The sequence below is a fragment of the Mobula birostris genome, chromosome 22 (genome assembly GCF_030028105.1).
Source record: "Mobula birostris isolate sMobBir1 chromosome 22, sMobBir1.hap1, whole genome shotgun sequence".
NCBI lineage: Eukaryota > Metazoa > Chordata > Chondrichthyes > Myliobatiformes > Myliobatidae > Mobula > Mobula birostris.
Genome location: NC_092391.1, coordinates 14,257,339 through 14,271,755, shown reverse-complemented (window position 1 = coordinate 14,271,755; position 14,417 = coordinate 14,257,339). Strand labels below are relative to the sequence as shown.

The 14,417-nt window shown below is 38.1% G+C and overlaps 1 protein-coding gene across 1 annotated transcript in view; it reads left to right on the top strand.

Moving 5' to 3' along the window:
* Positions 1-14,417, top strand: part of c5 (complement component 5) — a 95,469-nt gene that overhangs the window by 26,218 nt on the left and 54,834 nt on the right. The window contains exons 10-14 of the mRNA XM_072240668.1: positions 2,258-2,455; positions 4,749-4,937; positions 10,975-11,184; positions 12,610-12,759; positions 13,721-13,850. Coding sequence (XP_072096769.1) covers positions 2,258-2,455; positions 4,749-4,937; positions 10,975-11,184; positions 12,610-12,759; positions 13,721-13,850 — 877 coding nt within the window. The remainder of the gene's footprint in view (positions 1-2,257; positions 2,456-4,748; positions 4,938-10,974; positions 11,185-12,609; positions 12,760-13,720; positions 13,851-14,417) is intronic.

Sequence of the window (14,417 nt, the reverse complement as noted above, 5' to 3'; positions counted from 1 at the left end):
GTGAGGCTGAATTTGGAATATGGTGTTCATTCTTCTAAGGGAAAGATGCCATTAAGCTAGAATCAGAAACATGTTTATTATCACTGACATAAGATAAAGTGTGTTGTTTTATGGCAACAGTGCAATGCAAGTCAAAAAATTACTATACATTACAATAAAAATAATAAGTATATTGTATATATAAATAAATAATGCAAAAGAGAAATAGCAAGGTAATGTTCGTGGGCTCATGGACAATTAAGAAATCTGATAGCAGGTGGATGAGGTTACTCCTCAAAGGCTGAGTGTGCCTTCCCTGAGCCTCCACCCTGATGAAGTAATAAGATGAGGGCATGTCCCAGATGGTGATGGTTCTTCATGATGGATGCCGCCTTCTTGAGGCACTGCCTTATGAAGATGTCCTCGATGGTGAGGAGGCTTGAGCCCATGTTGGAACTGGCTGAGTCTATAGCCCTCTTTTTTTTGATCCTGTGTATTTGAGCCACCATACTAGGCAGTGATGCAACCAATCAGAATGCTCTCCAAGGTGCATCTGTAGAAATTTGCTAGGGTCTTGGGTGACATACCAGATCTCTATAACCCTTGGTGAAGTATAGCCACTGATGTCTCTTCTTCATAATTCCATTAATATGTTGGGCCCAGTATATATCCTCAGATGTTGACATCCAGGAACTTGAAGCTGTTCACCCTTTCCACAGCTGACTCTTCATTAAGGACTAGTGGACACTCTCCTGTCTTCGCCTTCCTGATGTCCACAATTCTTGGCCTTGCTTATATTGAGTGCAGGGTTGCTAGTGCAACACCACTCATCAGATAATCTATCTCATTCCTGTACACTTCTTTTGTCACCTTCTGAGATTCTGGCAACAGTGGTGTCATCACTGAATTAATAGTTGGTCTTTGTCTAGCCACACATTCATGAGAGTTGAGGAGTGGGCTAAGTATGCATCCTTGAGGTGTGCCTGTGTTGATTGTCAGCAAGGAGGATATGTTATTACTGATCAGCACTGACTGTGATCTCCCAACAAGAAAGTCAAGGATCTAGTTGCAGAGGGCGGTACAGAGCCCCAGGTTTTGAAGCTTGTTGATTGTATTACTGATACTGTTAAACACTAAGCTGTAATTGATAAACCGCAACTTGACATAAGTATTGTTCTTGCCAGGTGGTCCAAGGTTGTATGTAGAACCAGTAAGGTTGTGTCTGCACTAGATCTTTAATGGTAATTGCAGTGGGTTCAGGTCCTTGCTCAGGCAGGAATTAATTCAATCCATGATCAATCTCTCAAAGCACTTCATCACAGTAGATGTATGACTGGACGATAGTTGTTGAAGCAGCTCACCTTGCTCTTTTGAAGCAGGTAGGAACCTACGATTGCAGCTGTGAAAGAATGCAGAGGAGATTTGTGAGGATATTGCCGGGACTGAGTTATGGAGAGAGGTTGGGTGGATTGGGACTTTTTTCATTGGAGCCTAGGAGAATGAGAGGTGATCTAATAGAGGTGTATAAGATCATGAGAGGCATAGATAAAGTGAATGCACAGTCTTTTTTTCCTGGGTTGGGGAACCAAGAACTAGAGGATATAGGTTTAAGGTGAAAGAGAGCAACTTAGTAGAAACCTGAAGGGCAACATTTTTCACCCAAAGTGTGGTCAGTATATAGAAGAGCTGCCGGAAGAAGTTTAGATAAGTACTTTAACAACATTTAAAAGGTGTCTGGACAGGTATAGTACATGGGTAAGAAAGGTTCAGAGTGATACAGTCCAAATGCTTTGATGGGAATCTTGGTCGGTATGGACCAGTTTACTGAAGGACCTGTTTCTATGCTGTATGACTCTGAATGAATCTAAACAAAAAGCACAGCCTCCAAACAAGGAGATGGTCATTCTGGATAGAAATGGGAAGAACTTTCTCTACCCAGAGGTAATAAATCTTGGAATTTACTTTGCAAACAGGCTGTGGAGGTTCAGTAGACTGTATTCTAGACAGAGATTGACGGATTATTTGATAGTAAGTGAATCAAGGGATATGAAATGCACAAGGAAGTAGCACTGAGTTAAAAGATCAGCCAGTATCTTTACCTTAGCTATGTTTAAGCAGGCACATAGAGCCATATTTCCTATTCTTGTTTTCATTTTATTTGTTCTTATGGATGCTGAGAATGAAATCGCTGTAGTAATTTAATCTTGTATCTATAGGAATTCTTTATATACTGTAATATATTGGATTCTATTTCACCTCATATTAACTTTTTAAACAGGTCCAAGTAAAAGACATTTTGGGATATCCAGCTGGAAATGTTGCAGTTACATTTTCTGCAAAGGCAGTTTTTGAAGAGGGTGAAAGACAAGACATATATCTATCAGAGTCAAATGGCAGAAAGATAACCAAAAGAGATGATGGAACTGCACTGTTTACTATCAATCTTCCAGCTGAACTTCAAGAATTAGAATTTAAGGTCAGTTGACAAAAACAGGAGATCCTAATCAAGACATGAGCGCAAATTGCAGTCTACGGTATAAAGATTAGATTTAATAAAGGTGATCTGAGATATACAATGGGCACTGAATGCAAATACTGTTTATTTTTTTTCAATCCAGAAGAAAGAATCATTTTGCAAGCATAATTTATAGGATAAGAAATAATAGGATGTGGAACATGAACAATGTCATCAAATATAAATAAAAGCAACTGGTTTTTTGAGATATTTTACCCTGTCAGAGTTTTAATATTTATGTGCATTATATTTAATAAGAATTCCTCATTTTGATTCCCTGTCTGTTAAATTCTTCACTCAATGAATAAGCTGATAACTAGTAATTGTATTGCGCTGATAATCAGGATGAAAGTTATGAGAGTAGCTGAGGATAACTTGCCATCATATCTTTCTTGAAAGATACATAAATAGCATTAATTTCTCTCCTGCATTTCTGATTGAAATTTTGTCTTGCATTCAAAATTGAAAACTCATTAATATATGGAACTTCAGCAATGCATTCACGGCCTACCATTTTATGAGATAGTGGTTTTGATTTGGAAGTCTAAATACACATTACTGTAACCCAAGAAACATCAGTCTGATAATACAGGCGCTTAACTTGATTGCATAACTAAATTAAAATTTCAAAATAACCAGAAGTGCAAGAACTAAATCTAAAGTAATTTTTTAAAATTAGAAAATACTGGAGATGCTCAGTAGGTCAGTCAACATCTGTGAACAAAGACATAGAGTCAAAATTTTAGGGCATGAAAACAGTAAAGATTTTAAAATGTGCAAAAATGGGGAGATGAAGGAGCAGCTCAGAAATGGAGCCATTTAAATCCATCCAAACACCTTTGAAACTGGGCAGGAATAAACATGAGACCCTTGCACTGCTTAAAGGGTATCTGCTATACAAGGAAGAGTTTTCCGAGTAAGAGAGGCCTTGAGGGCAATAAAAGGAGACCCTTTTCTGTGTCCCATCCATACAATGGAAGGAAAAGCACTTTCTTGACTTGTTTTGATCTAATTCTCTCATTCAGTTGACCTGGTAACAAACTAGCAGTTGTTAAATTACTTAGTTAGCAAATTGAATGATGAATCATTGATTCAGGGACATGAGTTTGAATCCCATGAGTGTCAGTAGTAATAAACCATGGAACTTTTAATTTTTAAGAATCCCAGGTGTTTAATTAATGTCCTTCAGAGAAGAAACTGTGTCATTCTAAAGTGGTGTGGTTCATATGTGACACCAGATTCATAAATATGGTTGGCTCATAACTCTTTCTTCAGTACAGAAACGGTAATATGGACAGTACATACTATAATGCACAAATGGATTTAAAAATGTATTTTTCCATTAGAAGCCTGGGCAAATATGCCCAGATGTGCAAAAATACACTTGGTGTCCACTTTATTACATACCTGCTGTACATATTAAAGTAGCCACTGAGTGTATGTTTGTGGTCTTCTGCTGATGTGCCCATTTTCTTCAAGGTTCAATGTATTATGCTTTCAGAGATACCCTTCTGCACACCCCTGTTGTAATGTCACCTTCCTGTCAGCTTGAACCAGTCTGGCCATTCTCCTCTGACCTCTCCCATTAACAAGGCATTTTTGCCTACAGGACTCATGCTCACTGGATGTTTTTTGTTTCTTGCACAATTTTCTGTAAACTCTAGAGACTGTTGTGCATAAAAATCCCAGGAGATCAGCAGTTTCTGAGATACTTAAATCAACCCGTCTAGCACCAACAATTATTCAGTTAATTACATTTCTTCCCCATTATGATATTTAGCCTGAACAACAACTGAACCTCCTGTCCAAGTCTGCGTGCTTTTATGCAATGAGTTTCTGCCACATGATTGGCTAATTAGATATTTGCATTAACGAGCAGGTGTACAGGTGTACCTAATAAAGTGGCCGTTAAATGTAAATGTGTAACTAAATTTAGAATGATATTATTACTTACTGTATATGTTCAAGAGAGCAGTTAAGATCGTAAACAAAGGAATTCTAGTGCTTGTAAGACCATTTTAACAGTTTTCTGACTGTTTCTGTTAGATGCATGACTTAAAATGAAATCTGTCCTATTTTTCAAAGTTTTCTGGTTATTATTGTCAGTGGATACAGTAGGTTTTCACCCTACAAAAAGATACTGCTGCTAGGTTTTTATGTTAATACTGTTACCAGAATTGAGTTGGAAGCTAATCATTTATCTGTGCTAAATATGTACATAATCTAAATTTATTTTACTTTTTTTTTAATGTAGACTACCCTCGATACTGAACACCCCTACTCCAAGGAATTCAGAGCAAAGGCTTATCATTCAAGATCCAAAAGCTACTTGTATATTACTTGGGCAGCCACTTTCCAAACATTCCGGGTTGGACAACACCTTAGTGTGAACCTTGTTGCAAGTAGTCCATACCTGAATAAAATAAAACATTTCCACTACCAGGTAAAAATAATTTACTATTGATATTTGGTATCTCATAGGCATTCACATGAATGACTTTTATTTAGTAGGTATAAAAATATTTGACACTGGTTTGTAGATTTGTGATATGTTGCTGAAAATAGAATGCATGCAAGGTACAGTATTTCTGTCCACCACACTTCTGATGAAGCTCTAAAACAGGTCACAATACCATATTTGAATCAATATTCATGTAGTATAAAACTTACTGAGAGTGGTACTATAAACAAACACAATGTCTCACATGCAACTTAGATCACAAATGGGATATGTGAAACCATCTGCTATTAATCAGAAGAAAATCAAAAAAATTGCAGCTGCTGAAAATTTAAGACAAAATGAGAAAATGGTGGGAATACTCAGCTGGTCAGTTGCATCTGTTGGAAGAGAAACAGTGAATATTTCAGGATGGAGGTTCTTTATCAGAAATGAGAAGGAGATGAAAAAACATGTAAATCTGCTGGGAAGATAGGGAAAGAACTAATACCAGAGTGACTTAGAGTGAGACTGTGGGTGGGAAAGAGAACAACTTTTACAGCTGGTGAAGGGTCTTGGCCCGAAATATTGACTGTTTACTCTTTTCCATAGATGCTGCCTGGGCTGCTGAGCTCCCCCAGCATTTTGTGTGTATTACTGATTTCCAGCATCTGCAGATTTTCTCTTGTTTGTGATTCGGCGACTATACTGCAAAGTCTATTCCAGGGATGCCTACCCTAAAGAAGTTTAAATCTTCCCCTCAACGGGAGTTCAGTAAAACCCCCTCTCACTGCTCCCCCTCTGTGATCTCTGACTTTTTGACCATGTGCTCACCCAGACCCACTATCACAGCTATCCTTCCTGGGAACATGTCTTCACTGCGGTCTTGTGCTACATGGCTTCTGGATCAGTTTTCAAGTTTCTTGATTCGTACCCTCTGAGGACCCCAGCTACTCACGTTCAATAGACTGCTTCTCCCACCACGTTCTATCTGCCATGCTTTCTGTCCTAAGGAGGTACCTGGGGACACTATCCCAGTTACTTCACAACTCAGGGATTCTCTCTCCGCTACCTGCAATGGTTTTTTTTTTCAGTCCTTATGAAAGGTCTTGGCCCAAAACTTCAACTGTCCAGCCTGCTGAGTTCCTCCAGCATTTTGTGTGTATTACTTTGATTTCCAGCATCTGCAGATTTTCTTTTGTTTGTTATACCAGTTGTACTCAGTTTTTAGTAACAATGCCCTGAACACTCTGTCTCCATTTTGAGTGGTCACACTCATCAGCCAGGGATCCCCAAGAGTACAGGGAGAATTTGCATTGTTTCAAGGAGTCTTTGAGCACATTCTTGAATCTTATCTTCTGACTGCCACATTCTGTAATCTCTTCTGAAGCCTGAGCTCAGAATAGAATGCCTATTTATGGAGTCTGGTATCAAGAATGCAAAAATGTGGTCTAGCTAACAGAACTGATTAGGCAAAAACAAAGGTCTCATTGATGAGGGATTTGGCCTGGGTGAGGACATTGACATTGATTCACTTATCCTTCCAGTAAGTTTGGAGGGTTTTGCAGTGACAGCAGAGGTGGTGTCACTCCAGTACCTTGACCAACTGGCTGCAAGTAGTCCAGGTCTCTGAAGCATGAAGGAGGGCAAAGATCATTACTGCCTCATAAGCCATACATTGTGCTAGGTCTGAAGTCTAGTTCTTCAAACATATTTTTCTTCAATTGACCATGCTCGCAAATTGAAAGTGATCAGTTTCATTATTGATACCTGAGAATTGACTCCCAAGATATAGACAGTAGTTTTCAAGGGTCTTGTCATGAATCTTTGTTGTTGAAGGCCAGTGTTGTACAATGGAGACAAGCTTGGTGGAAGTCAATTGTCTTGTGGACTTTGAATGTAAAGCCTATCCCCTCAAAAACCTTAGTGAGCATGTTCAGTGAGCTTGGAGATCAGCCTCGGAATGCATACAAACCATTGACTGCAAACTGGGGCTTGCCCACTGAGGCTCAGCTGACTTTGATTTTGGAGGACAGCTTTCGGAGGTTGATCAATTTTCCATTATTTCTATTGATTAACTTTGCTTTTGTGGAAAGATTGTTAGAGATCAACATTGTGGTGAAAAAATCTGGAAACAAGAAAGAGTTTAAAAATCTCTTGTCAGAACTGGGAAAGTGGAAAAAAAAGAGTTTGTTCTAACTTGCTATGAATGTGGGGGAGTGATGGATAAGACAAAGGGAATATCCCATCGGAATATCATATAGCTGTCATCTGTTCAAGGGGCTAATGAGAAACAGTTAGAAATTGAGAATACAAAAAATGCAGCAAAGGCAGGCCTGATTGCAGCTGAGAAGATTGTAGTCCAGCATTGGAAAACTCCCCATGATATTTCAAATACTCACTGGCTTCGGAGCTTTTTGGACATTTCTTACCTGGAACTTTCATCAGCAAGAGTAAATGATGCACCACCAAACACAACCTTAATGTGGACAAATTTGATATCTAACTTAAAAGATCTTTTGTTAAAATAGGAATGCTTTGTCTGTGTATGCACTACTATTCAATTGGTTGGTGGAGGTGAGAGGGATGGGGGAGAGAGAGAGGGGTGGAGGGGGGATGGTGATGAAGGTTGGGGGGGAAGGTTGGGGGGGTGGCTGGGTTAAACAGTCAAAATGTAATTGGCAATTGGTTGTATTGAATATAATTTGTTGGTGTTGCAATAAAAAATTAGTAAAAAAAATGCAGCAAAGAAATTGTAAAATGCAGGGCTGTAGGACATGTCCAGAAAGTCATGCTGTGCAAATGGAGAGGGAAAAAAAAATGAATGGGCATCACAAATGGATGGCTTACACCAGAATTCACTAGAGGAAAAAAATCCAAGAAAAGTTATGACGCAGAAGCAGGCCATCCAGCCAGTTCTGAAATGGACAGAGAAGAAGAGTTACAAAGGTATAAACTTCAGTGTAGAGCCTGGAAGGCTGCAAAATGGCCAGAAAGAAGATAAGATGCTAATATTGTGTGGGAGGCCATAGACAGATGCATCAGGCTAGCAAGTGAAGACTTTAGCGTTGTCCCAGTGGTATGCAAGTCTTCAATGAAACAGATGTCCAGTGTGCATTTGGTTTCTCCATTTTATTTAGTAATTTAAATTGGAAAAAGTATAAATAAACTGTTTCTTCACAAGGAGAGAAGTGAAAGGACAGGTAGTAAATCTCCTGGAGTTGCCTGGGGAAGTGCTTTGAGAAGGGCAATAGGTGTACATTTTTGTTCATAATTCTATAAGAAGGATGTGGTGGCTTAGAAAGAATGCAGGGGAGTTTCACCAGGATATTGACTGAACTACTGGTCTTTTGTTATGGAGGGAGATTGGGGTAGGCTGTGCTTGTTTTATTTACAATAGAAGTTGAGGGATGACCATTTAGAGGTATATAAAATTATAAGAGTCATAGATAGGTTGATAGTCGGAATATTTTTCCATAATGTGGATATCAAAAACAAGAGAGTATAGGTTTAAAGTGAGAGGAATAAGTTTTAAGGGGAATCTGAGGGGAAGTTATTCATTTGGATATAGGAATTGTATCTGATGCTACCTGCTCTTAAAGCTTTGTTTTTTTTCAGTAGGGAAATGGGAATTCTGACATTTTGTTGGGAAAGAGTGGCAAGGCTAGACCAAATAGGCTTCTGTGGAGTGGAGTCAAGGATAGAGTCTTGGCTGAATAAGTCTTAAGTCTTAAAAAATGTTCCTTCAAGAAGGCATTGACTGTCTCATGGTTCTTGATAAGTCAATCTGAGGAAACTCAAAATATCTGCATTATACAAAGTATAAAAGTACAAAGTAAATTTATTATTAAAGTACATATTTGTCACCATACACTAACCTGACATTCATTTTCTTATCAGCTACATTCAACTAAAAATAAAAAATTCTGCACAGGGGCAAAGTATTCAATGTCATGAAAAATTATCCTAAACAATATTTTATTTGTGGGCATTCACAGTAAATGTGAAGAAACATAATAAAATCAATGAAAAATTACACACAAACAAAGATGGTCGTGCAACCAAAGTGCCTAAGAAGACGAGCTGCAATTACAAAATAAATCATTATAAAAGTAAATAAGTAAGAGATAAATAAGATTGAGAACATAAGTCGCAGAGTCTTATAAAGTGAGTCCATAGAAAGTGAAATAGTTCAGTGTTGAGGTGAGTGAAGTTACTCATGCCTGTTCAGGAGCCTGATGGTTGATTGTACTTGGTGATTTGGGACCTAAGGCTCCTATACGTTCTTCCCAATGACAGCAGCAAGAAGAGAGCATGGCCTGGATGATGGGGGTCCATGATGATGAATATTGCTTTCTTGTGGCAGTGCTCCTTGTAGATGTGCCCAATGGTGGGGAAGGCTTTTCTATTCATGGGCATTAGTGTTTCCGTACCAGGCCATGATGCAACCAAAGTTCAAAGTGCATTTATTATCAAAGTATGTATACTATATACAACCTTGAGAGTTGTCTCCTGACAGGCAGCACAAAACAAAGAAACCTAACAGAACCCATTTAAAAAAAGTCTGTCAAACACCCAATGTGGAAACAAAGAACAAATCGTGAAAACAATAAAAAATAAGCAAATAACATTCAGAACTGAACTTCACAAAAGTGAGTTCACAGCTGGTCCAGGAGCCCATTAGTTGCAGGTCACAGCCTCAGTTCAGCACAGAGATGAGCTGACTCAGTTCTGCCTCACCTCGGTCCTGCTGCTTCAAATTGACTCCAAGTCCGCTTCAGCAATGACCAAATATTGGCTCATCCTTGCTGTCAGGCAACCATCCTTCACCTTCGAGACTTCAGTTCACACAGCAAAAATGCCAGGTTATACAGGCGGTTCAAAAGCTCAATTCCAAATGGGAAGTTGCAGATTACTGATAGCAGTGATCTTTTCCAGAAAGTGTATGATTAATAGAATAGTTAGTAGTTTTGTTTACTGCCAGTAAAGCATCACTGTGTCTTACCAGCGCCATCTTAAATTGGAAGTCAGCATACTCTTCACTGTGTATCTACAGAAGTTTGTCAGAGTATTAGATGACAAGTCAAATCTGTTATTCTGTGCCAAGACAGCTAACTGATGACTGCCAGATCAACTAATGGCAAATTCATTTTATTATTTCCATTAACATAACCTCAAGATGTATGTCAAAAGAACACCTGCTGCAAGATCAGTATTGAAGTTATCAAGGACCTCATAAAGGTAGCTGTTTTCAAGCAGTGCCTTGTATATAATTTGATAACTCCTATTCAATAGGAATCTCAGTGTCCACAGTTTATGGGTTATCCTGAAGTCTATTGTAATTGACACCAGTAAAGAGATTTATGGCTTCTTTACCAAGAAGAATCAGAACTGACTGAAGAGTATAGCAGGCGATTGAAGAACTAATTAACCATACACTTAAGTTGTCTGTGGACTGGAACCTCCACTATTCTTCATAGGAAAAGACACAGTTCTATAGATGCCTGAAGGCAGAGATCCAATGGAAAACCAGTGACTAGATGGTGGATGGGAAGAACACAGATGGACTGAGGGGACGAGTTTAGCATGACATATGTGGGTTCCTCAATGCAATTATGGCTACAGCCCAATACCCAAGCACATTCTACACTGAGATCTAAATGTATACATGTGATGAATAGTACAGAATGAAATTACAGAAGTAGATATTGAAGATGATTCCTTCGTAACCAAGTATTTTCTACTTTTTGGGCAAGACCTAGTTTTGACGTGAAAAGTAGTTCCACTATGACAACACAATGTATTCTCAAAACTGCCATCTACATTCAACTAAAAATAAAAATGCTGCACAGAGGCATTATATTCAGTATCAGAACACGTATCCCAGACAATATTTTGCTTGCATCAAATTTTGACTTAATTTTATTTTGTAAATTGAATTATTGTTGTGTTCTCTCAAAAGATTCCAGTATCTCTGCACAGTAATTGTATTTTCATTTATTTTGTATCAGATTCTTTACCGTGAATTTTTGTCTTAATCTAGGTGGTATCAAAAGGAAAAATAATTTCATTTGGGACAAAGTTACGTTCAGCTGGCACCCAGATTTTCAATCTGTATGTTCCTATCACTGCAGAAATGATCCCTTCTGCACGCTTGATTGCATATTATATTGTAACTGGAGAAAATGCTGCTGAACTGGTTGTTGATTCTATATGGTTTGAGGTAGAAGAGAATTGTGTAAACAATCAACAGGTATGTTCTGATGGAGTTTCTAGTACAAATAGAATATATGTCATTTAAATCATGATTATTTTAGTAGTACTTAATTGAAGACTGCACAAAAATTTATGAGTGGTAAGTTCTTCTTAATGCAATTGTCTAACTTTTATTTATTTATCAATCAATTGATTGAGATACAGTGCGGAGTAGGCCCTTACAGCTCTTCGAGCCAAGCTGCCCAGTAATCCCCCAATTTAATCCTAGCCTAATCATAGGACAATTTACAATGACCAATTAACCTACCAACTGGTACATCTTTGCACTGTGGGAGGAAACCAGAGTACTCAAAGGGAACTCACACAGTCACAGGGAGAACTCCTTACAGGCAGCAACTGAACTGAACCCGGGTGCCTGTACTGTAAGGCATTGTGCTAACCACTACACTATGCTGTCTTCCTTCTGAACTTGAATGACCTTTTCTTAAACTCTGTTTCTTGAGATAGAATCATCCTTTTGGGAATTTTTATAGTTACCAGCTATTCTTTATTAAGTCTAAGTTTGTTTCATAATATAGGTGACTTCCATGTTATGGTGTTTGGGATAATGTAAATTTGTTTTTATAGATTCACAAATTACTACCTAAAAATTCGCTCTCACAGAACTTATCTGAAGAAAAGTAAATAAATAAACACAATTTTATTTTCAATGTGCATTTTTAACATATGCACAGATGATGCATATCTGTGCTTATGTCAAGAAATGCAACCCCCCCTTCCCCCATCCATTATGCAGGGGTTGCCTGTAGACTTTTTTTTGTATTTTTTGAAGTTCAAGGTAAATTCATTATCAAAGTACATACTGTCTGTTGAATGTCACCATATTAGAGATTCATTTTCTTGTGGATATTCACAGTAAATGCAAAGAAACACAATAAAAAAAACTATACACTGACAAAGGCAGACAAGCAAAAGACAATATGCAAAAGACAATAAATTGTGCAAATACCAAAAAAAAAACAAAATAATAATAATAATAGAAAAGTAAGTATTAAATAATACTGAAAACAAGAATTGTAGAGTCCTTGAAAGTGAGTCCCGATGTTGTGTAATCAGCTCATTGTTGGGGCGAATGAAGTTATCCACTCTGGTTCATGAGCCTGATGGTTAGGAGGTAATAACTGTTCCTGAACCTGGTGGCATTGGACCTAAAGCTCCTGTATCTCCTTCCTGATGGCAACAGCGATAAGAGAGCATGGCCTGGATTGTGACAGTCCTTGATGATGAATGCTGCTCTCCTGTGACAGTCCTCCTTGTAAATGTGCTCAATGTGGGGAAGGCTTTAACATGTATTTTTGTTAAACATAATTAATATTATACATGTATTACTGATATAAAAGAAAGTTCTTAAAATATGAGATTTTTAGCAGAAATTTTGAATACTTCTCTTTTATATTTACAGATTCAGTTAGACGCTGATTCTGATCTGTATGAGCCTGGAAATCCAATGACTTTAAGAATCAGTGCTGATCCTAATTCACTTGTTGCATTATCTTCCATTGACACCGCTGTGTATACAGTCAGAAGCGGAAGCAAAGTAACAATCAAAAAAGTTAAGTGGATTTTATATTTGATTAAGTAACATAAACAACTCTGATTTAGATGTTTTGAAAATCAGTTAACTACTTGAATAGGTGGATTCCTTATGAGGCCAGGGTTAATGAATAAAATTATTTGGTGACATTGCTAAAGAAACAACATATAAATAATGCAATACCGACCAGAGGAACGATATCTCATATTCCGATTGAGTAGTGTACAGCCTAATGGTATGAACACTGAACCTTCCAATTTCAGGAAACCCTTAGCTCCAGTCTTCCCTTCTCTCTCTCCTTCCAATCCACCTGTAGTCCTTTCATCTTTATTCCTTTTACCATTTCTTCTTACCAGCTGCCATCGCCCACATACATTTACCTCCATCCTTCTACTACCCACAGATTTTACCCATTGTATCCCCTCCCCCATGTGGTTTCATAAGGTGAGGTGCTGCAGGACTGAAGGATAGCTTATGTTGTTCCATTGTTTAATAAAGGTTCTAAGAATAAACCAGGAAATTATAGGCTGGAGAACCTGAAGTCAATCGTGGATAAATTATTGGAAGGTATTTTAAGGGGGAGTTGCCTGGTTAGCAATAGTCAACATGGCTTTGTGTGTGACAGATCATGTTTAACTAAAGTTGCTTGAGCAGGTTATCAAGAAGGTTGATGAAGGAAAGGCAGGTACAATTACAACATTTAAGAGGCATTTGGATAGGTATACGGAGGGGAGGGTCTTGGACGGTAATGGACCAAACACCAGCAACTAGCAGGGATGATCTTGTGGTCATCGTGGACCAGTGGACTGAAGGGCCTGTTTCCATGCTGTATTACTCTATGATTCGATGACAATGAAATTTACAGAGGGTTGAATGTGGGAAGCCAATCATTAATTGACAGCCCTGTTGTATCTGCATCTCTGTACAATAGAAGAAAAATAATATTCACATTTAATAAGTTTTGTCATTCTTTGCACAGGTGCTACTTGATGCTGAGCAGCATGATCTTGGATGTGGCGCTGGAGGGGGAGCGAACAATGCAGATGTGTTCAGGAAAGCAGGATTGATGTTTTTAACCAATGCCAATGCTAAAACTTTGCCAGTTACAGGTAACTAAACAAGGAATAATGTATAAATAAAAATGCAAGCACAATATGTACAAGCATTCTCGGAGGTGTGTGGTCTAGGTATCAATATTCAATGATATAAGACAGAGATATGTCTAGGTATAAAACAAGAACAATGCACTACAATATGTAAATGTAACACATACTAAATGCTGGAGGAACTCAGTAGGCCAGGCAGCATCTATAGCAAAGAGTCCTGATGAAGGATCTCGGCCTGAAACATTGACTGTTTACTTTCTTCCACAGATGCAGCCTGACCTGCTGAGTTCTTCCAGCATTTTGCGTGTGTTGTTTTCAATTTCCAGAATCTGCAGAATCTCTTGTGCTTATGAAATGTTTACACTTACATATTGTAAAATTACTATACATAGTCCCTGAAAATCACTGAATTGTTCCTAGATCTTATATGCATATGGTGCACTTTGCACAGATACAACCACACAAGTGTGGTCTTATCTAATAGCAGTTACAAAGCAAAATACATTAATATTTGCATGGGCATCTGATGGTGTGGGGAACTTATACACTATCAGTTCTTAATAATAAATA